The sequence below is a fragment of the Leucoraja erinacea genome, chromosome 35 (assembly GCF_028641065.1).
Source record: "Leucoraja erinacea ecotype New England chromosome 35, Leri_hhj_1, whole genome shotgun sequence".
Classification (NCBI taxonomy): domain Eukaryota; kingdom Metazoa; phylum Chordata; class Chondrichthyes; order Rajiformes; family Rajidae; genus Leucoraja; species Leucoraja erinaceus.
Window position 1 is genome coordinate 6,241,333 of NC_073411.1, and position 26,379 is coordinate 6,267,711.

Below are 26,379 nucleotides of genomic sequence, written 5' to 3' on the forward strand. Positions count from 1 at the left end.
CCTCCTCATCTCCTTTTTATTTCCTCCCCATCGCCTCTGGTCCTAGACTCCCATTAGTGGAAACATCCTCTCCACATCCACTCTATCCAGGCCTTTCACTATTCAGCATCTCTGGGGAACATGGATAGGGTGATATTTCGGGTCAGGATTCTTTAGACTGCATGGATGGGCGACGATTTGAGTCGGGGCCCTTCTTTAGACTACCAGACGGATCCCCACACGAAACATCACCTATCCAGGTTCTCCAGAGATGCTGCTTGGCCCGCTGAGTTACTCCAGCACTCTGTGTCTTTTTTTGTAAAGCAGCATCTGCAGTTCTTTTGTTTCTAACTCCTTTTGTTGGGTTTACTGAGCCAGCAGTCCTTGACAGTCTGCAAAGGAGACCAAACAAGGACATTGGTGGACATCGACCACTGCTGCCATTTGTAGCTTGTGTCTGCTCGAGATGTCCGCTCTCGTTCCGCAACTCTACACGTTGCCAAGGCTCACCTGCCCGATGCCGACTTTGTGAGCAAATTTGGGCCCCATATCTGAGGAAGGATGTGCTGGCTCTGGAGAGGGCCCAGAGGAGGTTTACAAGAATGATCCCAGGAATGAGTGGGTTAACCTATGATGAGCGTTTAGCGGCACTGGGCCTGTACTCGCTGGAGTTTAGAAGAATGAGGAGGGGGGGCCCCATTGAAACACACAGAATAGTGAAAGGCTTGAATAAGGTGAGGTTTCCACCAGTGGGAGTGTCTAGGACTGGTCTTCACAGCCTCAGAAATAAAGGATGGGTTTTTTTCAGAAGGAGATGAGAAATTTCCTTTAGTCAGAGGGTGGTGAATCTGGAATTCTTTGCCACAGAAGGCTGTGGAGGCCAAGTCGGTGGATATTTTTAAGGCAGAGATGGATAGATTCTTGATTAGTACAGGTATCTGAGGTTATGGGGTTGGGAGGGTGAGATAGATCAGCCACATTGAATTCTACTCCTGTCAATTATGACATCGACTGGCTTGAGTTGTGCCTTTCTGTGGACTGGTCATAAATGTTGTGATTGGGATAGCAGCCTAGAGGGGCTGAATGGACGTCCCCCGCTGCTGGGACTTGTGCGTTGGGCTTGGTTTATGTTTTCATTGCACTTTCCACATGGTCTCTTTGCTTGCCGACAGAACTGAAGGACAGCTTGACGCGCATGGGCTCGGATCTGAAGAACGGCCTGTTCTGCTCGCTCCGCAACGCCTGGCTCTCCTTCACCCGGGTCCAGCTGCCCGTGGCCCAGCTGCTGCCCGACCCACCCGCAGCCAGCAGCCAGGCGGCGCCCAGAGAGAGCGCAGGTGGGCCTTCTGCCAGTGGCTTCCGCTCGCCACCACCCTAACCGTCCACCATGCCCCAAACACCACTCGCCCTCTCGCCCGCACGCTCCCAGAATCCGCCCGGACACTCCGCCCATTGTCCATGGGGGAAGATAGAGATCCAAGGAACTTCAGGCGCGGGTTTACACAAACCGTGACACTTAAGTGCTGGAGTAACTCAGCGGCTCAGACAACATCTCTAGAGAACATCGACAGGCGATAGAAGTGTCCCGACCTGAAACGTCGCTTATCCACGTTCTTCCGAGATGCTGCCTGACCCGCTGAGTAGTCACTCCAGCACTTTTTGTGTTCCGTTGTGTAAACCAGCACCTGCGGTTCCTTGTAGAGTCTAACAATGTGGAAACAGGCCCTTTGGTCCAACTTGCCCAACATCCCATTCACATCTCACCTGCCTGTGTATGGCCCATATCCCTCTCGCCCTGTCATATCCACGTACCTGTCCAAGTATACCACGTACCATCATCGCATGGTACGTCACTTGCACTCCAGCTCATTGGTCCCTTATCTATTGGGATCCTGAAACAATAGTGATGGAGGAAGGGGGTGATAGGATTCACCTTTAGAAGTTCATATGGGTGCAGAATTAAGCCATTCGGCCCATCAGGTCTCTGCCATTCCAATCCTGGCTGATTTTTTTCCTCTCAACCCAATACCCAATGGCATGGCCTCCATAATAGTCTGTGGCAATGAATTCCACAGATTCACCATCCTCCGGCTATAGAAATTCCACCTCATCTCCATTCTACACGTACGTCCTATTATCGTGAGGCTGTGCCCTCTGGTCCTAGACTCTCCCATAATGGAAGCATTCACCCTAAATAGGCCTTTCATTATTAAGTAAGTTTCAATGTGTTCCCCCCCCCCCCTCCCCAATCAGACGTTCCTCTAAACTAAATTAAATTTTGTGTTTAGTTCACAATTCTAGCTTTGGCTGTTCCTGCATCTCTATTGTGTGTAGTCCTTAACTGAACAGCCATTGCTGTCTACAACCCCACTGTGTCACTCCACCACTGTCCCCATCGCTCTCCCCCCCCCAGCTGTTGCCCTAGATCGCTGGTTACAGAGTTTCCCCATGCGACCCCCAGCAACGCAGGCCAGCATGTGGGGGCTGCTCCGCACCACCGTCGCCCCTCAGTACTCCCCGCTGACACTCCCTTCCCAGTCCCCGCCTGTGGGAGACGCCTTGCGGCCCAACGGCACTGGCGCGACCCGAAGCCCCGTCGCATTTCTCACTCGCCCTGTCGTCGTTTTTCAGCTCGGTCGGAGACGGACGGGGAGGAAGAGGAGGGGGAGCAGCAGCAGGAGGAGAAGAGGGAGGTCAAGATCGGGATGCTGAACGGCGGGAACCGCATTGACTACGTGCTGCAGGAGAAGCCCATCGAGAGCTTCAACGAATACCTCTTTGCTCTCCAGAGCCACCTCTGCTACTGGTGAGGGGGGCGCGGGATGGAGGGTGATGTCTCCAGTTGGGAGCGTGTGGGTTCACGAGGAATGGAGGCGGTCTTGGTCATGAAGTCTTGGGCCAGTGTTAAAGTAGCAGTTGTGTGAAAGACTCGCTGTAGGGCTGGGAGTTCAATGTTAAGTCCAGCAATGCAGCAAGTGAAGAAAGGGACAAGAGAGAGAGTAACTCAGTGGGTTGAGCAGCAACCGGGAGAACATGGATAGGTGACGTTTTGGGTCAGGATCCTTCTTTAGACTGATTATAAGGAGCAAGGGGATGGAGAAAGCTAGAAGAGAGGAAGGGAATGATAAAATGTGAGAACAGGTGGATACGGGCAAAGGGGCCATTTGATAGATAGATGGTTGGAGAGATGAAAGGAATATCTACAACTGACCAGATTGGGGGAGAACATGTGGTTTGCGTTGACCTTCAGTTTCTTGTGGATTTTATTTTGATTGTTTGTCCAACAATTGCGCTGGTTTTATTTCCTACCCTCCCAGTTTTTAAGGCTCTGTGGTTTTTAACCCGTAGGGAATCGGAAGACACGGCCTTGCTAATTCTGAAGGAGATTTATCAGACTCTCGGTGTCAGCCTTGAACAGGCACCGCACTAACCAGCACCAGCACCGGGACCAGCACCAGCACCTGCACCAGCGGAGACCGGAGTCTCCAGCACGTCCGACAACCACGCCTGCTCCGTTCCCCACTTGAACTTTGCCTCCCTACTTGTGAAGTCAAGCTGCCAACCCGGAGGGTGTGGGGGGTGACCAGCGCTTCCTTGACCTTCCCCGCCGCAAACGGTTGGTCGCCAAATGCGTCGGAGCACTTGCCTGACTGAAGTACGGATTTCGAGCAGCGCAAGGCAGCCGTGCAGAACTCTTGCAACCAGCAGATGCAGGGAGTGGAACCTCTCCCAAGGACTGCACTGGGGGGGGATAGATGGAGGGAGGGGGGGGATGCGATGCACAGTTGATTGCAACTCACACACAACTATAATCAGCCTTGGCATCCAACTAACGGGATTAACTTTGGTTGGTGATGGGCACTGCAGCATCAGTAAGGGTGTATTTTGCAATGGAATTTGGCACGTGATCTGTAACCATGGACCAGTCAGTATTGACTAATCTATTTGTCGTTTCTAGTTTGGATTCTAAATGCACTTTTAAACTGAGTATGGATTTAAGATTGGAAATATGTGTATTTATTTGAATCGCCACTTTCTATCTGAGCCACAACATACAGAGCTTGACAAAACTGCTTTGTTATCTGAGATTTTGTTTTAGCTCCCATTTTTTTAATTGTCCTTATCACCTGAAAGGAAATGGTGGGGGGGGGGGGGGGGGGGGGGGGGGGGGGGGGGGATGTGAGCTAGGGGTGATTGTGAATGGATCAGTTGTACGTTCATCCACGCACCAGCAATAAACTAAACACAACTGTAATGTCCAAGCAGAGGGTGTCCTGTCAATGCTGGAGAGGCTGGAGCTGAGATTGTTCCTCACCATGTCTGCTGTTGTTTTGGACACCAACGTTAGAACTCGACTAACAGCCCCGTGAAGTTGGTAAAGCATCCCCTTACCGTCCTCTGAGTCACCCCTCTCTTCCCTTCCCGCCCACTCTGTTGAGATGTCAAACAGAATAGTTCAAAGAAAACCTTTTCTCACCCAGAGAGTTGTGAATCTGTGGAATTCTCTGCCACAGTAGGCAGTGGGGGCCAATTCAATGGATGTTTTCAAGAGAGATTTAGATTTAGCTCTTGGGGCTAAAGGAATCAAGGGATATGGGTGGGGAAAGCAGGAACGGGATACTGATTTTAGATGATCAGCCATGATCATATTGAATGGCGGTGCTGGCTCGAAGGGCCAAATGGCCTACTGCACCTTTTTTTACCTGTTTCTAGGAAGGTGGTCAACGAAGGAACTGCAGATGCTGGTTTACAAACAAGACACAAAGTGCTGGAGTAACTCAACCCTTCCGGCATCATCTCTAGGGAACATTGATAGATGTTTTTTTATTTTTCAGTAGTGACCCTTCATCAGGCTTCCTCAGTCTCTAAACCATCACCTATCCATGTTCCACAGAGATGCTCCCTGACCATTTAGTTACTCCAGCACTTTGTTGCTGGAGTATTGCTGTCCAGTAAATTCTTCCCAGTCACCAAAACTAATTAATTTGGTTTGTGAGTTGCATGCTGTCTGGAAATTGACTACATTTCCAAAGAATTTCCAGGTCAGTCTCACAAGAGACTGGAGTGTAAAAAGCCATTTTAAATGTAACTCAGTCACATTATAGAATCTCTAGTCGAGTCACATTTATTTATATAGCACATTTAAAAAAACAACTCTCGTTGGCCAATGTGCTTTACATTTGTTATAAGAATAGTATAAACAAACAAACTACATACATATATACATATAGCCCTCACTCAGTGGACGTCAGGAAATGCTTGGGGGTATAGATACGTTTTTAGTCTTGACTTAAAGGAATCGATGGAGGGGGCAGTTCTGATGGGAAGGGGGATGCTGTTCCACAGTCTAGGAGCTACAATCGCAAAGGCGCGGTCGCCCCTAAGCTTATGCCTAGACCGCGGGATATTCAGCAGCCCCAAGTCGGCCGATCTGAGAGGCCTGGAGGTGGAGTGGTGGGTGAGAAGACTGTTAATATAGGAGGGGGCAAGCCCATTGAGGGCTTTGTAGACATAGAGGAGGGTCTTGAAATGTATACAGGACCGCACAGAGAGCCAGTGGAGAGAGGCCAGGATCGGGGTGATGTGGTCCCTTTTTCGGGTGCCTGTCTGGAGTCTCGCTGCGGCGTTTTGGACCAGTTGCAGGCGGGACAGGGAAGATTGGCTCGTGCCAGTGTAAAGAGAGTTGCAGTAATCTAGGCGGGAGGAGATAAATGTAGAGCCTCTGTTTTCCCCCATCATTCTGACTCTTACCTGGACTAACGTTTCTCTGGCGTAGTGGAGGTGAATTTAACTGAGATCTCCAGAGCTTTCTTTCCACACTTGAACGATAATACCACCAATTCTCAGCCATTAGGTGCTGCTGCAGTTAACATATCGAACCTGTGGTCCAGGTGCAGTTCGAGATCCAGTCCTTGCAAATTACATTTCGAGAGCTGGAATCTGTGGGTTAGTGGTGGTGCTTTGGTATCTGTTGCACTGAGCCCGTTCTTTCCAACATGCCCCAGCTACGCTAATCCCACCTGCCCGTGTTTGGTCCACATCCCTCCAAACGTGACCTATCCATGTACCTGTCTAACTGCTTCTTAAATGTTGGGATAGTCCTAGCCTCAACCACCTATTCTGGCAGCTTGTCCCATACACCCACCCAGTGAAAATATTCCCACTCAGATTCCCATTACATCTTTTTCCCTTCACCTTAAACCTATGTCCTCTGGTCCTCGATTCCCATACTCTGGGCAAGAGACTGTGCATCCACCCGATCGATTCCATTCAATAGACAATAGGTGCAGGAGTAGGCCATTCGGCCCTTCCAGCCAGCACCGCCATTCAATGTGATCATGGCTGATCATCCCCAATCAGTACCCCGTTCCTGCCTTCTCCCCATATCCCCTGATCGCTATCTTTAAGAGCCCTATTTAGCTCTCTCTTGAAAGCATCCAGAGAACCTGCCTCCACCAACCTCTGAGGCAGAGAATTCCACAGACTCACCACTCTCTGTGAGAAAAAGTGTTCTCCGTTCTAAATGGCTTGCTCTTTATTCTTAAACTGTGGCCCTTTCATGGGTTTATACACACCAGCTTGAATCTCATCTGATGGAATAAATATATTCAACATGCTAGATATGCCTTATTAACAAATACCGACAAGAAAGTTATTTTAAACATTGGTCTTTGTTTTATTAGAACACAAAGATTTATCCACAGGCTTGACTTGTTCAGACAGCATGATCACAGGGCTAAAACATCAGTCTCCATGTGGTTACAGTTCTGTCAGTGAATTGAAGTTTACAAAAAAAAACACAATTGGTTCTGCATTTTCCACATTAAGTTGGATTTCACGTTCCAGGGAAATGAAATCTCCCAACATGAATATACTGCTTTGTGCTTTCCTTCCCTCAGACTACTCTAATCATAGCCGGTTACTGGGTCCCTTTGAAACACTGGCCAGAAGCAATTGCTTCAGTTATATACAATATATATACAGTCACCTCTATTCTGACACTTGCCCACACGAGGCACTACAGAACAAGTGAAGATAGCAAGACATACAAGGTCATTGTTTTTCTTCCTGTAATTGGATGGATCCCGGTGAAGGGAGAATGTGGTACGAGTCAGCTCAATGTTCAACCCGTGCCCTGCCCAGCAAAACAGTGAAATTAATCACAGTTAAGACATTATTAAAGCTGAAATATGTACAAACAAGTGCCCTCTACGCACTTAAGTCTTGGTGGAAGTGCAAAGCAGCCATGGTGCGTATGTGTACATTTCAATCTAAGCAGCTTAACAATTTAAAAATGGAGGGGGGGGGGGGAGCGAGCTTGTTAGAAGATGGATTTCTTTGCATCCACCAGAAATGTGAAAATGTGGCTTGAGAAAGCATTGCACTCCTACCCCGACACACAAAGGCTTTAGTGATTGTTCAACCTGCCCAATCCTCCGCAGCTCCATGGTTCAGCAATCCATAATCATTGCTAACTCTTTCCTTTCAGAATCAAGTCCAGCTCATTGAATGCCCCACTTCAATCTGTCTCCTGTACCCGTGGCAGTGTTCTCCACACCCAAACCCACTCTGTCCATGTACAGCTATGGTTCTCTCATCACCTTTGTGCAAAGAAGGAACTGCAGATGCTGGTTTAAAACCAAAGACATTGCCTGGCCTGCTGTGTTACACCAAAGTTATGTGTCCACTAGTCTGGGCATTGTTTCCTGACCAACAGCATTCAGGAGCCACCCAAGCGTAGGGAAGGGGTTCGGTCAGCATTGGAGTTAGAAGCACAGCCTTGCTTGCTGGCGTGACTAAATAACCGGAACAGTGTCATTGTTGCACATGTTCCGAGAAGCTCAACATTGTGTTCAGCTTTCCAGTTGGAAATTCAACCTTGTCGTTAAACTGTAGAAATCTGCAAACCACCCCCTATCACAATGACCCAAGCAGCAAGCACATTCCATACTGAAAATTGAGACGTAACGTGAGTACCCAGAATCAAGTGTCGATAATGATGTTGTACTGCAAGATACATGATCAATCGCGTGGTCCTGCTGATCAGAGTGTGGATGGGGCAGATTCCTGCAGACACTTGTTCCCATTGATTAATCCCACCACACCATTCATCAAGCAATTATACTCAAACTCAGCACCTTAGGAAGGGGAGCTGACTGCGACTTTGAAACGCACTTACTTGTTAAAACCATGTTGAACTATTGCCTTCGTACCATCTGTATTTTATTTGCGTTTTTTTTTTGGCAAAGACAAAAAAAAAACTTGTTTAAGAAAAAAGGTTAAAAAGACATTTTAACTTCGTGAACCAATAAAATTTGAAATGCTCTGGTCTCTTGCTGGTCCATTTAATTCCCTAGTTTTGCACTTCTTGCGGAGCTGTGTGTGCAGGTACACTGTTACCCAGTTACCCTGTTGCAAAAGGTCCCACTATAAATATGTGCAAATGTTGCCTTGAAAGTAAAAGGAAAGCAAGTTTACAATGGAGAGGACGGGGCTGTGCTGCAGGTGGATCACTACACATCCAGTTTGAAGCCAGGGTTTGCAAGCTTGCGCTCCTGGATCGCTGAGAGATTGGTCTGTGGATAAGGCTTGTGGCACTCGGGGTCCGACAGACTGGGGTAGTGCTGGCGGTAGCAGGTGTAGGCCAGAATTAATCCGATCAGAGAGCCACACAACACATCTGCAAGACAAAGTCGTTACACAATGACCAAGGGGAACAAACTGATAACTGCTTGATCTAAGAGGGGCTGAAGTAGTCCCTGGCCAAAATGTTATTTGAAAATTCCTGCTATTATTGTGGTAGTAGGTAGAACACGCTAAAACAATTAAAAACTACACAAAGTGGTGGAGTAACTCAGCAGGTCAGGCAGCATCTCTGGTGAAGATGGATAGGTGATGTTTTGGGTTGGGACCCTTCTTCAGATTGATGGGAGGGAGGGGGGAAAGAAAGCTGAAGAGAGAAGGGGCAATACAAAGCCTGGTGAGTGATAGATAGATACAGCTGAGGGTGGGCAGGGGAGTTTGATAGGCAGACGGTAGGACATATGCGAGAGATGAAAAACAGGAGTGAGACAAGGATGGAAGTGCAAGTGTGAAACTAAGGATGTAATATATGTGAAAGGAGAAGGGATGAAATGGGTGTTTGTCCCAATGAGGGAAGAGAGGGGAGTTTTGTATAGGTTACCTAAAATTGAAGTCACACCGTTAGGCTGTAAGCTACCCAAGCGGAATATGGGACGTTGTTTCTCCAGTTTGCATGTAGCCTTGCTCTGACAATGGAGGTGGCCCAGGACAGAAAGGTCAATGTGGGAATGGGAAGGGGAGCAACCCGGAGATCTCGTGGGCCTTGGTGGACCGAGCGCAAGTGTTCAGCGAAATGGTCACCAGGTCTACGCTCGGTCTTGCCGACGTAAAGGCGGTCACATCGGGAACAGTGGATGCAGAAAAAGAGTTAAGAGGAGTTGCCTCTGTCTCAGGTGAAAGGACAGCTGGATAGATGTGAGGGAGAAGGTATAGGAACAAGTGTTACATCTCCTGTGGTTGCAGGGGAAAGTACCTGGGAGGGGAGATAGTGGTTGGGGGTTGGAAGGGATGAGGGAACCAAGGAGTTGTGGAGGGAGCGGTCTCTGCAGAAAGTGGAATGGGGTGAGGATGGGCTGGACATACAGGGCCATGTTTTACTCATGGACATTGCAGACTCCTTGGGCAATACACAATTTTTGTTGACCTACGTTTTACCAGATTGTGCTGGGAATCCTGTTCTAAATGAGATATTCGAGGGCACAGCTTTAGGGTGAGAGGGGCAAAATTTAAAGGAGATGCACGGGGCGAAGGGGGCTGGACATGTCGGACCAACGAGGAGCAAGGGGCCGGTTGGAGGGTGAATGGGGTATTGCCTTAAAGGTAAGCTGCAGGAGGCGGCCTCATGGACACACATATGGCCTGGCGAGGGGAGGACATGGACTTTGGTTTGCGAAAACTGCACCAGTACATCAAGCGAGCAGACCGACCGGACTTTGAATAATGCACCAAAAATGGCAACGCCCACATGTGTAACGTATGCAAAAATAATTTCAAGCAGTATTGAACTATGTTTACACAGAGGGTGGTGAGTGAGTGCCTGGAATGCACTGTGGTGGTGGTGGAGGCAAATACAATAGTGGCATTTAACAGACTTCTGGATAGACATATGGATTAGCCAGGGAATGGGGAGCTAGGGATCACGTGCAGGTAGATCACATCAACTTTGGCACAGACATTGTGGGCCAAAGGGCCTCTTCTTGTGCTGCACTTTTCTATAATCTATGAGATATGTACTAATCATTATTTGGGAAGAACAGGGTCAAAGATATTTAGACCCGGTTGTGGAACAATAGGGGATGTTTAGGCAAAGTTAGTCGGGCGCCGTGCAGTCCAAACCTCTCCTCACCTTGCCAGTGGTGCTTGTAGTCGCAGCCTCGCGACAGGGCGATGACCCCAGCAACGTAGAGAGGCATCAGCGTCACACACAGCCTCCATCCTTTCCCTCGGCCGCCTGGCGTGAAGCAGCGGAGTTTCCCTCCAAGGTAGAAGGCAGTGAAACCGAGGCCAACAAAAGCAACTGCAAGGACAGGTGAAAGGATTTTGGTTTCAGTTTAGTTCATTGTCATGTGCATCAAGGTACAGTGCTATAGTTTTGTTTCATGCTATACAGTCAATAAAATGATTACAATCGAGCCATTTACAGTGTATAGATACATGATAAGGGAATAACGTTTAGTGCAAGGTGAAGCCAGCAAAGCCCAATTAAGGATAGTCCGAGGGTCACGAAAGATGAAGATAGTAGTTCAGCACTGCTCTCTGGGTGTGGCAGGATGATTCAGTTGCCTGATTACAGCTGGGAAGAATCTGGCCCTAAATCTGGAGGTGTGCGTTTTCAAACTTCTGTACCTTTTGCCTGATGGGAGAGGGGAGAAGAGGGAGTGGCTAGGGTGTGACTTGTCCTTGATTATGCTGTTGGCCATGCCGAGGCAGCGTGAGGTATAAATGGAGTCAATTGAAGGGAGGTTGGTTTGTGTGATGGTCTAGGCTGTGTCCACAATTCGCTGCAATTTCTTGTGGTCTTGGATGGAGCTGTTCCCAAACCAAGCTGTGAACCCAGATTCAGAGGTGATTTTGCCCAGTGAACCTAGTTTATCACGGAGCCAGTGTTAAGTTCATGGGGAATCCACTCAGGATTAGGTAGAGCGAGGAGCCCCAATCCAGCAACAGAGAACCCCCAAGATTTCAGAACCTATTTTTAGTCGAGGCCGGTTTTAAACATGAAAAAATAGCAGCAACCTAGATGAAGCCTCGACCACGCAGAAACCATTTTCGACCATTAGGGAGAGTGACCAAAACCTCCGGTGACCTCATGGAAACCCTGGGCTGGCGGGCAAGGTCACCAGAAGTTGCTGTTTTGGTCTCCTAAGTGGGACAGGGGCTTAACAAGACCTCAGTTAGGTCGCATTTGGAGTATTGTGTGCAGTTCTGATCGCCCTATTACAGGAAGGACGTGGAGACTTTGGGAAAGGTGAAGAGGAGGTTTACGGGAATGATATCTGGATTACAGGGCATTAGCTACAGGAAGAGGCTGGACAGACTTGAAATGTTTTCTCTGAATCGTCAGAAATTGTGGGGAGAACTGTTGATGTATATAAAATGATGAGGCACAGATCGGGTAGAGAGTTAGAATCTTGTTCCCAGGATGGAAAATTCAAATAGTAGAAGGCATAGCTTCAACGTGAAAGGGACAAAGTTTAAAGGAGATGTGCGGGGCAAGTTTTCTTTTTTACAGGGGGTGTCTTTTTCTTGTCGTTTCACTACACTTTTCCAACGCAGGCTCTGGCACATGGGTTGAAGACCTGGAGATCTTCAGGTTTGCAGGGCTCTGGGAGGAGGGGGGCAGGTGGATGCCTGGAACACACTACAGAGGGTGGTAGTTGAAGCAGTTACATTCTTTTGGATATGCAGAGAATGGAGAGATATGGATTTTGGGTGGGTAGATAATTGATGGTCTTGGCATCACGTTTGGCAAGACATTGTGGGCCAAAATGCCACTGTCGTATCTGCCTCAACCACCACCCCTGTTCTATATTCAATAAAGCCACCCTTGCAAGCGGATTCTCACACAATACAGTTAGGCCTTTGATCTACAGCAACTCATTAAACATTTAAATGGATCAAAATTCAAAAGATCTTAAGTACATTTGTCTACATAATGTCAAACTGGGGAACACGTGCACACAGCAGTGTTTGCAACAAAATCCAGATCACATACAGGGGAAATGCAAAGTGATAAATTATTAAATGATAGCTCACATTCTCTTCCACGCTGCACCCACTGACTGTCCATATTAAAGATCTAAATCCTGACAACATGGAGGGCAAGTGAATGAATAAAACGAAGACAACATCAAGGACATGAATAGAGATTGGAATAAAGAAGCCTTGATTTTTGCAAAGCTGTAATTTTGTAAATTATTATTGAAACTCAAAAGATTTAGCATTGTGGCAGGACAGCATTCGCGAGCAACAAGGCTGCCACAAGAGGGCGGCAGAGGCTGCAACAAGTAGTTGCAGCAAGTTCCTTGTATCAGGGAACAACCTGCTGTTCAAGGCAGTTACCTGGAGGTACTTCTGATCCACCAGCAACTACCTGCTTGCGGACACAAAGGAGGAGTTGCCGCCTTTCCTACTCGGGTATTATGGATGATTTCAGTCAGATCGGACAGCACAGGGCGCAGCGGTAGAGTTGCTGCCTTATTAGAGTGCTAGAGACGCGGGTTCAATCCTGACTACGGGTGCTGTCTGTACGGAGTTTGTACGTTCTCCCCGTGACCACATGGGTTTTCTCCGGGTGCTCCAGCTTCCTCCCAGCGAGTATAGGTTTGTAAGTTAATTGGCTTCTCTAAATTGGCCCCCGGCATGTAGAATAGAACTGGTGTACAGGTGATCGCTGGTCAGTGTGGACTCGGAGGGCCAAAGGGCAAGTTTCCACGATGTATCTCCAAAACCAAAAAGTTAAAACAAGCCCTTCAGCCCACCATGTCTACGTGAATCTTTTCACACATCCACAGTAAACTTTCCCACTGACTTTAGGGCTGCACCCTTCTATTCCTGGCCTATTTAGGTGTGTCTAAATGTCTTTTGAAAAATGCAACGATTATATCTGTTTTCCACCTCCTCTGGCAACATATTCCAAGGATCACCCACCCTCCGCTACAACAAAACCTACCTCTCAGATCCTCTTTGGAATATCGTCCTCTTACCCTAAAGCGTATGGCCTCTTGTCCCTGATACCCCTACCATAGAGAAATGAGTTTGACTATCTCCTCCATCTATATCTCTCAAACTTATATACTATACATGGTTGCCACTCAACCTCCTTGACTCCAGGGCCAGCAAACAAACCTAGCCTATCCTAACGTAGACAAAAGTGCTGGAGAAATTCAGCGGGTGCAGCAGCATCTATGGAGCGAAGGAAATAGGCAACGTTTCGGGCCGAAACCCTTCTTCAGACTGATGGAGGGTGGGGGGGAGGGGCGGGGAGAAGAAAGGAAAAAGGAAGAGGAGGAGCACGAGGGAGAGCTGAGAAGGGGAGGAGACAAGCAAGGGCTACCAGAAATTGGAGAATTCTATGTTTCTGCCACTAGGGTGCAGATTGCCCAAGCGGAATATGAGGTGCTGCTCCTCCAATTTCCGGTGGTGCTCACTCTGGCCATGGAGGAGCCAGGACAGAGAGGTCGGATTCGGAATGGGAGAGGGAGTTGAAGTGCTGAGCCACCGGGAGATCAGGTTGGTTAATGCGGACCGAGCGGAGGTGTTCGGCGAAACGATATGTTAAATATTGACCTACGTCCAAGGATTGTCATGGTTACAAGTCAACACAATTAGCACACGGTGATGTACTTACAAGAGGAATGGCCACTGGGGAAACTCTTCCTTCCCTCCAGTATTGCTTCAGGGTCCCCTGTGCACTGCATGTCCTCGGTCACCGCTCCGTCCGGAAAACAACGATAGAAGTAATCTGGCCGAGGTCTGCAAACAGTGAGCACCAGTTCAACATCAGACTATCACCACCACCCACACCTACACAGTACTGCAGAGCTTAGAGCTCAGTGGACATGTTTAAGGCAGGCAAAGATAGATTCTTCATTAGTACGGGTGTCAGGGGTTATGGGGAGAAGGCAGGAGAATGGGGTTAGAAGGGAGATACGGATCAGCCATGACTGAATGGCGGGGTAGACATGATGAGCTATTGAGGGAGTGCAGCGTAGGTTTGCAAGGTTAATTCCCGGGATGGCGGGACTGTCATATGCTGAGAGAATGGAGCAGCTGGGCTTGTACACTCTGGAGTTTAGAAGGATGAGAGGGCATCTCATTGAAACATAAAAGATTGTTAAGGGCTTGGACACACTAGAGACAGGAAACATGTTCCCGATGTTGGGGGAGTCCAGATCCAGGGGCCACAGTTTAAGAATAAGGAGTAAGCCATTTAGAACGGTGACGAGGAAACACTTTTTATCACAGAGAGTGGTGAGTCTATGGAATTCTCTGCCTCAGAGGGCGGTGGAGGCAGGTTCTCTGGATGCTTTCAAGAGCGAGCTAGATAGGGCTCTTAAAAATAGCTGAGTCAGGGGATATGGGGAGAAGGCAGCAACGGGGTACTGATTGGGGATGATCAGCCATGATCACATTGAATGGCAGTGCTGACTCGAAGGGCCAAATGGTCTGCTCCTGCACCTATTGTCTATTGACTCGATGAGCTGAATGGCCTAATTCTACTCCTATAACTTGTGGCCCATTGGATGACTGTATCGCTGACCACATTGAAAGATGCAGCAACCATCTCAGCATTAAGCAGAAGATGGTTTGTCTAATCCTCAATTGAACAGCATTCGAAACTGGCACAAAAAGCTGGAGTAACTCAGCAGGACAGGCAGCATCTCTGGAGAGAAGGAATGGGTGACGTTTCAGGTCAAGACCCTTCTTCTAAACTGGCAGCTGCCCAAATCCTCAAAATACGTAAAATGTGATTATTCTTTTAAAATGTGTTGTATCAAAGCTGTGTATTTGGAACTCACCTTCCCACCACCAGTTTAAGAGTGTTTGTGATCACTCCGTTCAAACCCAGGCCTAGAGATCCCGCTGCAAGTGAAAGACACTTATTATTTTTACTATTACTATTACATAAACTCTGCACAGAATTGCTTACAGGGCATCTTAACACATTCGTAAAAGACTTACCACATTACTCCACCCTTGATTCCGGGGCATAAACAAGGGAATATTTTTCATTTCAACCACAAAGCAGTAACTCCATAAAACAGTAAGTGAAATGACCCGTGTCCAAAATTCTGCAGGCAATTTCCCCTCAATCAGACTGAACTGAAATATTTCAGATCCAAAACAAATCTATTGTATCCAGCCCTCCAAGTATTTGTTTTATAATTCAGCAGATCAATTAAATCACTAAAGGGACTCACAGTTTGTACCACTGGAACATTACACATTCAATGAAAAGAAAAAGGTGAATTAAAATGGGTTGGGCAAAGAAGGGTGGCATAGTGGTGTTGCTGCCTTAAGGGCCTGCCCCACTTTCACAACCATTTTTACTCGTGGACATTTTTCATCAGGCTAGAAAAACGCCCCAACCTACTTGATGCCACGAGTACCTACGACTAGCATCACGACCTACCTACGACCTCGTGACGACCATGCTGCGAGTACGGGTCAAAGGCAAACTCGGCAGAGGTCGTGAATTAGGTCGTGAAAGTGGGACAGGCCCTTTACAGCGCTTTCGCCGCCAAAGTCCCTTCTCTGGTTCGATCCCGACTACGGGTGCTGTCTGCACGGAGTTTGTACGTTCTCCCTGTGACCAAGTGTTTTCTCACCGAGATCGTTCGTTTCCTCCCACATTCCAAAGACGTACTGGGGTGTAGGTTAATTAGCTTTGTATAAATGTAAACTTTGAGAACACACAAGCCCAACGCAAACATGGTCTCTCACCTAAACAACCTTCCCTCACGTCCCCGCTTTCTGTTCTATTCAGCACCTTCATCAGAAGTATTGCCATCAATGGAGTTAAGAAGGAAATGGCCTGTTGGAAGAAGAATGGCCAGTGTTAACAGCCAAATTTTAAAAAAAGACAAAGAGGAAGTGAAAATGTACGAATGAAAGACCTTAAAGTGACCAACTGGCGAGGGCCAATCTAAATTGCAGCTTGAGGAAGTTGTAGATTCCGTAATATTAGTTCTCAATCGCAATTATTTGACCTCGGTTATCATTGAGTAGCACCCCATTAACAAATACAATACATCTCACTGTTCCTGATGCCTGGTCTAGTGGGATGGGAATGTAGGGGGAGGGACAAAAGGTGGAGCTGAGCTCAAGGGGTTAACAAAAATGCTGAAGATCGAAAGAGTCTCGACCTGAAACGTCGCCTATTTCCTTCGCTCCATAGATGCTGCCTCACCCGCTGAGTTTCTCCAGCATTTTCGTTAACCTTCGATTTTCCAGCGTCTGCAGTTCCTTCTTAAACATCAAGTAAGGGGTTAGTGAGTGAACGACAGCAGGGAAAATGGTGGGTCTGCAGAGGACCCAGGAGACAGCCTGTCCTGCCCCCACCTCTATTCCAGTCTAGATGTGGGAGGAAACAGAGCAACAACCCCCCCAGTCTGAGCCATTAATGCCAAATCACAATCACAATAATACTTTATTAGCCAAGTATGTTTTGCAGCATACAAGGAATTTCATTTGCCAATTCAGTCATACAAATAAAAAGCAACGGAACACATTTTAACATGAACATCCATCACAGTGACAAATGCCTGTACATGCACACTCATTCCTTGGACGACATAGATAGGCGACATTTTGGGACCGGAAACATCACCTATCCATTACCCCCACAGATGCTGCCTGACCAGCTAAGTTTGTGCAGCACTTTGTATTTTGCTCAAGACTCCAGCATCTGCAGTTCCTTATTTCACCCTGATTCCAATGAAGGCTGATGGCTGAACCACCCCGCTCTCCCTTCGAGAGATGAATACGTTATATTACTGCTACTAATAAAAAGTATAACTCTCCCACATTTTTCTCTGCAATTCAGCTGCCATTGTTTTTCATCTTCAGTTTTGGCAGGACCTAGCAGCGAGGCTTCAATGACATCCAAGATCCTCACTGGCTCAATTAGATAAGCTATTGTATGGGTAGAATTATGAAGACCAGAATGGCAGGTTCAATCTAGACTCCATCGGGATTCCCACTGTGAGGCACAGCAGGGTTTAGAAGCACAAGAAGTAGCATTAATGCCCCTGGATTAGAATAATCTTCGAGCCTGGCATTGCCCATTCTTAGCCAGAAAGAGGGTCGTTTAGCTGGACCCCTGACAAGTGCCGTGTGTTGTTAACTAATGAGGGGCACATTATTAGATTGCATTAAGAATTCTATGATATGTTACATACAAACATGTGCCAAGTAGGAACTATGTCCCTCTCAGTCCGAGGGTTTTTATATAGCCACATCTCCTCCGGGTGGATTACTCGGTGGAATGGAGTCAACGTTTCAGAAATCCTACAGAATAAAAGGAATACGTTAAAAGAAGAAACATTCTTGCAAGTTTGATAACCATCATATTTCTCCTAGTGCGTCAAATGGCCGGACAATCTTGAAACACTATTTCAATTGAATTAAGCTCCATCCATTCAAGATATAGTTAACGGTATGGGGGAAGGCCACACTCAACGGCAATATCAGTCAATTTCACTTCAGCTACTGCAGGGAGCATGCAAGGAAATCTTCCCTCAACTTTGCCCCAACAATGACGCCTAGTTACAAACTAAGACAAACACTTAACACTGGCCAAATCTCTGAGATTTCACTTTACATTTTTCCCCTCCCTTTCCCCCATCAATTATCACTCACATGATATCCAAAAAATCAGTCAGTCCTTGATCAGGTAGATGCACAGAGTCTCTTACCCAGAGAGTAGGTGAATCGAGGACCAGAGGACACAGGTTTAAGGTGAGGGGGAAATGATTTAATAGGGATCTGAGGGGTAACTTTTTCACACAAAGGGTTGTGGATATATGGAACAAGCTTCCAGAGGAGGTAGTTGAGCCAGGGACTATCGCAACATTTAAGAAACAGTTAGGCAGGTACATGGATAGGACAGGTATGTAGGGATATGGACCAAACGCGGGCAGGTGGGATGACTAGTGTAGCTAGGACACATTGGCCAGTGTGGGCAAGTTGGACTGAAACGCCTGTCTCCACACTGTATCACTCTGACTATCAAGTAAAAAGGATGCAAAATAAGTCTAGTTTATTCACTCACAGGAATATTCCAAACAGGAACAATCTTAGTACAATTTCACAGATAAAACTTGCTATCCCATTGTTCCGCATGTTGGCCTGAGTTTTATTGGTCCGGTGTTTCGGTGCCAATCTGTTTGGGAAGAATGGACATTGTTAGATGCGTCGCTACAAGAATTTAACAGCCTCTTGTGCTGCTTCCATTCCCACTTATCCTCATATCATCTCGTCACCACCTGACACCATACAGTGTCAGGACCACGACCAACACTTCCACCTATTGATGCACCAAACCTAGGCTTGAATTATTGATTGCTCCACACTTCAACAACAGTGAGTTGAACTCAGGCTGCAATAGTGATCCATCACATGGATCAGCAGTTTGTGACTTCAACATTTACCTGCAAGAAGACAAGAGTGGAGACATCCTGTAGTCAACAGGTCCTATGCTGGCCCGAAGGGCCGAATGGCCTCCTCCTGCACCTATTTTCAATGGTCCACCATGTCATGCCCGCCAATGTTCTCATCTACCAGTGTTTGGGCTGTGGTCTTCTATGCCTGAGCAATTCAAGTGCCTGTCTGGATGCTTCTTAGATGTTGTATGATCGCCTGTCTTCACTACCTCATACGAACGTTCCAGACGTTGACCAGATGTGTAGATACTTTCTAACTCAAATACCTTCCCTCTCACCTTGGACGCATGCCTTCTTGCTTTACAAACCCACAACCAAGAGAAAAGGGTTCATACTATGTACGATATCCATCCTCCAACCTTCTCGACTTATCTGGTCACCCCTCCATATATCCAGGAAAATCAAACCCAGCCACCCCAATCTCTCCTAACTGAAACGCTCGGGTCCAAACAACATCCTGGTGAACCTCTGCATCCTCTCCAGTTAAATCACATCCTTCATGTTGTAAGGAAGAATTTACAGGAAGCTGAAAACTAACATCCACAAACAGCTTCTTTCAAACAACCATCAAGCTATTGAATCCAATGAACCCCCACTAAACTCCGAACTACAAACTGCCTTCATTGCAGCATGGACTTTGGGCTTTATAATGTTTTTTTGTACAATATTGTCTTTTTTATTAATTGATTTTCTTTTAATATTGTTTATATTGAGTGTGTTTAGAAACCTGCTGTATTGCTGCAAGTAAGAATTTAATTGCTCTGTTTCAGTACAGATGACAACAACTCTTGAGTTTTATATTCTATGCCACGAGTGACAAAAGCAAAATTCACCAATGCATCCGTCACCACCTTACCTCTCTGTGCTGCCACTATCAACACTCCGCTATAGGATCTTTGATCAACACTTTCTTAAACCCAACCAATTACAGTGTATGTATGTATATCTTATGCTCAATCGACCTTCAATGGTTCATAGTGCAGAAATATTTTCTCCAAAACAGGGGATAGGTGGTTTTTCCAGTTGGACTCCATGACTTTGTAAATTACGTTACAACATAAGATCAGTCACCCAACTTGTATTACAAAAGATTACTTATTTTGACTGTACACGGCCTAACAATAAAAAATAAAAAAAATCAGTAGAAAATTGTGGGTTTGAAAATTGATGGAGAAAAATCAGGAGTAAAGATAAATAGACATCTTTTTAAAAGAATGGCGCAGGAAGGATGGTCCACATGCTGTAAAGCCACACCATTACTCGCTCAAACATTTTGTCTCTATCTCCAACATTAGAATTAAAACACTGAATCTTTAGCTCTCCACAGTCCAGCTGCATGTTATTTAATACACTGTCCAATCACTGTTCGGAAGATAATGCGATCAGTGATATCATGTGGCATTGAAGGCAATTAAAACGAGTCAGTGAGGCACGGAACAGGCCCTTCAGCCTTACTTAATCATGCTGACCAGATTTTATAACCAAGCTATGTGAAGGAAAGAACGAACTGCAAATGCTGGTTTAAATCAAAGGTAGACACAAAATTAGATTAGATTAGATTAGGTTAGATTCAACTTTATTGACATTGCACAAATACGAGTACAGATACAACGAAATGCAGTTTAGCATCTAATCAGAGTGCAAAGTAGTAAAATACTGGTTAAAACAATATGTACAATGTGGATATATTGATCTAGTACATAGGCAAATAAAAATATACAGATAAAAGCGTATAAAAGATAGCTAGCGTCGGGCCTATGAGTTCAGCAGGGTAATGGTATTTTGGAAGAAGCTGTTCCTCAGCCTGCTGGTGCGAGGCCTGAGGATCCTGTACCGCCTCCCTGATGGGAGGAGGGCAAATAGTCCATAGTTGGGGTGTGAGGGGTCCTTAATGATTTTCCCAGCCAGTCTCAGACACCGTGTGCGGTGAAGGGCAGCCATGGCAGGGAGCAGGGCACCGATGATGTGATGAGCGGTTTTCACCACCAGCGGGACAGGTAGCATCTCTGGAGAGAAGGAATGGGTGACGAGACTCAGTCTGAAGAAGGGTCTCGACATGAAATGTCAACCATTCCTTCTCTCCAGAGATGCTGCCTGTCCTGCTGAGTTACTCCAGCATTTTGTGTCTACCTTTATAACCGAACTAGTCCCATCTGCCTGTGTTTGGCCCAGCATATCCCTCTATACCTTTCTATTCATGTACCTGTCTAAATGTCGTTTGAACATCACCATTGTACCCGCATCTACAGCTTCCTCTGGCAGTTCGTGGACTTGATGGACCTGTTTCCATGCTGTAATTCTAAATAAACGATAGGTGTCCAACAGTGGATTCAGTACAGATCTCTGCAGCACTTCTCTGGCAAGAGGCCTCCAATCAGAAAAATAATCTTCCACCGACCACGGGGGAAAATGGAGGAGGACTGGCCAAATTGTGTGCCTTCCACCACAGTGATGAATGCTGTGGTGGATGTTTATGTTAAATTTTTATTGTGTTTTTGTGTTGCTCATTGTATGGATCATTTTTTTAGGCAGAAATAAACGTATTTTTTTAGATTCAGTTTGATTAGTCAGGCCCTTGTCAGCGGTTCCATGGGGAGACTAACACACTAGGAGAACCTAAGAAACTTGACGTCTTTGGTGTGGGGGAAACCGGAGCACCTGGAGAGTCACAGGGAGATAGAGTCAGGCAGAGATAGATAGATTCTGATTGAAGGGGTTTGGAGGAGAAGGCAGGAGGATGGGGTTAAGAGGAAAAGGTAGATCAGCTATGATTGAATGGCGGAGTAGACGATGCATCGAATGGCCTAATTCTGCTCCTATCCCTTATAAAATGCACTTTTAGCTTTTTCTAGGATGGCGTCAGGTCAGGCAGCAGGTTTGCTCATTGGATATTTTTTAGGCAGAAATACATAGATTCTTGATTAGTCAGGGGTCAGCGGTTCTGGAAAGCAGGAGAATGAGGGTGGGGGGGGGGGGGGGGGGGGCTGAGATGATCCATGATTAATGGCGGAATGTGTTAATGGCCTAATTCTGCCCTAACATTATGAAGTTCTGCGGTGTGACGCACAAACATGGCTGGAGGGCAGAGTTTGAATGCCAAAATTTTGTGTACTGTCCCCAACCTCACAAGCAGCTGCTGCCTCAGAATGCAAAGACACCAAACCATCTGGAGCCTCAAACCATCTGGTGTATTTATAAATTAAATTAACACCTTTTGCTATCTTGTGGACGTACAATTTAGCATCAATTTGATTATCTTGTATTCTCCCAATCAAATGGTGAATAGCCCACAGGAACACTGACCAGAGGCCAAAGCCCAAGGCAACCAAACCTTAAAAATACACATGCAAACCACATCTTAATTATCATTTCAACAGTGCTATCCAACAATCAGATTGCTAATTAAGTAGAAATGAAGAACTGCAGATGGTTTACACAATGTGCTGGAGTAACTCAGCGCATCTGGCAGCATCTCTGGAGAACATGGAAACAAGGATAGATGATGTTTCTGGTTTGAAGAAGGGTTCAGACCCAAAACATCACCTATCCATGTTCTCCAGAGATGTTGCCTGACCTACCGAGTTACTCCAGCACTTTGAGCCACTTAAGAGTGTTTCCTCCTTCCGTAAGAGCACAGCTAATCTGATTGTGGCCACAACACTACACCCCTGCTCTTTCCCCACCATTTCCTTGTGGTTTAAATGTCTAACAATCTCCATCTTGAATGATTCTGTCTGCAGAACTCACTGGAACCAAGTTCCAAAGATTTACGATCTTTATCTCCAACTAAAAGGGAAAACATTTTTGAAACTATGCTGCCATTTTCTAGATAACTCCACAAAGGGCATATTCTCTTGCCATCCACCCAGTCAACTTTCCCAGAAACTTATTTTTCATACAAGATCATCTCTCACTCTCTCAAACTAGGCCCAGTCTGCACCATCTAACTCACACATCTTCCCCTTGATGCCAGGAAATAATCTAATGAACCTTCTGAGGAGGCAGGAAATTAAACATATGATGCTGGAGTAACTTGGTGGGGGACACAGCATCTCTGGATAGAAGGAATGGGTAATGTTTCAGGTCAAAACCCTTCTACAGACTCACATCACTCCATGAACACAAAGAACAAAACTGTACACAATACTCAAGTACAACTCACCAGCATTCATCATATTCCCCAATGTTATACTCCATACTCTGTGCAATGAAAAACATTATTTCCAACTACCTGCTGTGTCTGAATGCTGACTTTTCGTGTTTCTTGCACTTGGGCCCCCACATCCCTCTGTGCCACAACATAGTGCAATCTCGCTTACTTTCACTCTTGCTGTATATCCTCACATTGTACTTCAACAACTTCGTGTCTGCTCACGTCCCTTCTGCAGGCTCCAAGCCACACCCACAACCTGCTCGTTCACCTACTCTTGTCAAAACAAGGAACTGCAGATGCTGGTTCACACAAAAGGCCACATAGTGCTGGAGTAACTCAGCAAATCAGGAAGCATCTCTGGAGAGCATGTGCAGGAAAGAACTGCAGACAGACGTTGGATGAAAACATTGGTGACGTTCTATTCTTGTATCATGGGTAAATCTGGCTGCAGAAGCCATGATATTTCATGCAGATCGCTAATATTGATTATCAATAGTCCAGGCACTTGTTAGTTACCAACGATAGTTGCCCAGCTGGACTGATCAGTTCCCTCTTACAGAGTATAGAAGTTTGAGGTCATGTTGCAGTCGTATAAGATGTTGATGAGACCGCATTAATTGTGTTCAGTTTTGGGCACCATGTTATAGGATACTGTCAAGCTTGAAAGGGTTCAGAAAAGAGTTACTATGGTGTTGCCAAGGACTGGAGGGTGTGAGCTATAGGGAGAGGTTGAGCAGGCTGGGTTTCTATTCCTTGGAACGCAGGAGGATGTGGGGTGAACTTATAGAGGTGTACAAAATCATGAGAGGAATAGATTGGGTAGATGCACAGTCTCTTGCCCAGAGTAGGGAAATCAAGGAGCAGAGGACATAGATTCTAGGTGAAGGGGAAAAGATTTCATAGGAATCTGAGGGGTAACCTTTTCACACAAAGAGTGATAGGAGTATGGAACAAGCTGCCAGATGAAGTAATTGATGCTGGGACTATCCCATTGGTTAAGAAACAGTTAGACAGGTACATGGATAGGACAGGTTTGGAGGGATATAGATGAAGCTCAAGCAGGTGGGACTCGTGTAGCTGGGACATGTTGGCTGGTGTGGGCAAGTTGGACCGAAGGGCCTGTTTCCACACTGTATCACTCTACGACTCCAGACTGGCACAACAAACAGCTGGCAATAGCACAATCTGCCTTCCTTTTTTGTAAACCACAGCTACTCAGGGTGAGGAGATTGGAGAACAACATTACTCACCACAAGGCTCAACATGTCACGCTGACATCTGGCCCATCTTCCCCCGTCTCCCCTTCTGCCTCTTTCCCCCCTATCTCCCCATTTCCTCCTCCACCCTCTAATGTCCACCTCCTAATCCTCCCGTCTCTCTTCCCATTCCACTCCCTCCTTCCCCATTCCCACCTCAACCCCGCCACCCATCTCCCCAAATCCCCATCTCCTGCATCTTCCCCGTCCCTCCCTCATTCCCACCTGGCTCCCATCTCCCTCCTAAATCCTCCTCCTCCTCCCTTCAACCCCCTCCCCTCCTCCTCCCTCCATCTCCTCCTCATCACTTCAACCCCTCCCCATCCCCCTCCTCCTCCCCCCTCTCCTCCCTTCTCCCCCCCCCCCCCTCACTCACCCACCCTCATCCCCCTCCCCTCCCCCCCCCCTCCCCTCCTCCATCTTCTCCTCCTCTCTTCAACCCTCTCCTCATCACCCACCGCCCCCCTCTCCCTCCTCCCCCCTCCTCCCTCACCCCCTCCCTCACCCCCTCATCCCCCTCCTCCTCCCTCCATCCTCCTCCCCTTTCATCCCCCTCCCCTCCTCCTTCTCCTCCCAACCCTCTCCTCCATCCCCCCTCCCCCTCCCTACTCCCCCCTCACCCACCCTCACCCTCTCCTCCCTCCATCTCCCTCTCTCCCTCCATCCCTCTCCCTCCTCCATCTTCTCCTCCCTCCATCCTCCCCTCAGCCACCCTCAACCCCCTACTCCTCCCTCTCCCCTCCCTCCATCTTCTCCTCCCTCCATCCTCCCGTGCATCTAAACCCCGCCTCCTCTCCATCCCCGGGCCCGGAGCGAGTCCGTACACGTTAGACGCCCCCGTGTGCCGTTGCCCGGCCCCGTGCCCCGGCCCTGGGCCTCACTCACTCACTCACTCACTCACCCCCGGCCGCCGCCGCTCCCTCCTCCTCCTCCTCCACCGCCGTCACCTGGAAACCACTGACGTGGCCGACGGGGGGGCGGGCGGCACCTGCTGGTCCTCCCACCGCAGCGACGCCTCCCGGCCGGGCGGGCACATCACCGCAACACACCCCCCCCACCCTGACCATGGGACCCGGCAGTGAGACCACACTATGCCCCTGTCCCACTTAGGAAACCTGAATGGAAACCTCTGGAGACTTTGCGCCCCACCCAAGGTTTCCGTGCGGTTCCCGGATTTTTTTGTCAGCCTCCCGACCTGCTTCCACCACCTGCAACCTCCGGGAACCGCATGGAAACCTTGGGTGGGGCGCAAAGTCTCCAGAGGTTTCCATTCAGGTTTCCTAAGTGGGACAGGGGCATTACTCAGCGGGACATGGAAACCAAACGGGCTCTTCAGCCCCTGGACGAGTTGCACTACCTTAAAAACTAAATTATACAACTGCAACATGTCCTCACAACTTCTATACTCAATGAGAGGGATAGACAGAGTTGACCTGGATAAGCTTTTCCCACTGAGAGTAGGGAAGATTCAAACAAGAGGACATGACTTGAGAATTAAGGGACAGAGGTTTAGGGGTAACATGAGGGGGAACTTCCTTACTCAGAGAGTGGTAGCTGTGTGTGGAATGAGCTTCCAGTGGAAGTGGTGGAGGCAGGTTCGATTTTATCATTTCAAAATAAATTGGATAGGTATATGGACGGGAAAGGATTGGAGGGTTATGGTCTGAGTGCAGGTAGATGGGACTAGGGGAGTATAAGTGTTCGGCACGGACTAGAAGGGCCGAGATGGCCTGTTTCCGTGCTGTAATTGTTATATGGTTAAATGGACCAGGGTAGAAGCAAGCCATCCTCAAAGCCAAGGGATTGCCCGAGAAACATAGAAAATAGGTGCAGTAGGCCATTCGGCCCTTCGAACCCACACTGCCATTCAATATGATCATAGCTAATCATCCAAAATCAGTACCCCATTCCTGCTTTCTCCCCATTTCCCTTGATTCCGTTAAACCTAAGAGCCAAATCTAACTCTCTCTTGAAAACATCTTCTCTTGAATGAGAAGAAGAAAGAGGCGACAAAATTGGAAAGTTACCAACCATTGTTGCCTGTTCAAACATCACTGTGTCGTGAGGGACCTCATCACTCATTCTGTGTCTGCTTCACTTTGCCCCAAGTTTCCTGTGACCATCTCGTGTTCTTCATCACTTCTTTGTGCTTCTGGGTTTTTCCACCTGCTGTTGAATGCTCTTCATAGCCCACGATCTGGTGCACAAATCAGGCGCAGTTTAGTGAAGAATAACAAATGAC

At 47.3% G+C, this 26,379-nt stretch overlaps 2 protein-coding genes across 4 annotated transcripts in view; one reads left to right on the top strand and one right to left on the bottom strand.

Annotated features, from left to right (window-relative positions):
* LOC129713234 (phospholipase DDHD2-like) overlaps window positions 1-3,978 on the top strand; it is a 32,903-nt gene extending 28,925 nt beyond the window's left edge. The window contains 3 exon segments of the mRNA XM_055662168.1: window positions 1,152-1,316; window positions 2,611-2,785; window positions 3,328-3,978. Coding sequence (XP_055518143.1) covers window positions 1,152-1,316; window positions 2,611-2,785; window positions 3,328-3,409 — 422 coding nt within the window. The 3' untranslated portion in view covers window positions 3,410-3,978.
* Window positions 3,979-6,631: 2,653 nt separating this feature from the next.
* On the bottom strand, window positions 6,632-26,296 carry LOC129713235 (phospholipid phosphatase 5-like). Of its 3 annotated transcripts, none has more exons than XM_055662171.1 (8): window positions 26,169-26,296; window positions 18,338-18,448; window positions 17,466-17,574; window positions 16,009-16,099; window positions 15,084-15,147; window positions 13,913-14,037; window positions 10,409-10,579; window positions 6,632-8,659 (listed from the first exon to the last, which is right to left on the bottom strand). In XM_055662171.1, the coding sequence occupies exons 2-8, from the start codon at window positions 18,406-18,408 to the stop codon at window positions 8,493-8,495; spliced, it is 798 nt and encodes a 265-aa protein (XP_055518146.1). In that variant the 5' UTR covers window positions 18,409-18,448; window positions 26,169-26,296; the 3' UTR covers window positions 6,632-8,492. The 3 variants fall into 3 exon arrangements, with proteins under 3 accessions (XP_055518146.1, XP_055518145.1, XP_055518144.1); XM_055662170.1 differs by lacking the exon at window positions 26,169-26,296 and adding an exon at window positions 25,039-25,124; XM_055662169.1 differs by lacking the exon at window positions 26,169-26,296 and adding an exon at window positions 22,960-23,045.
* Between the last annotated feature and the right edge of the window lie 83 nt (window positions 26,297-26,379).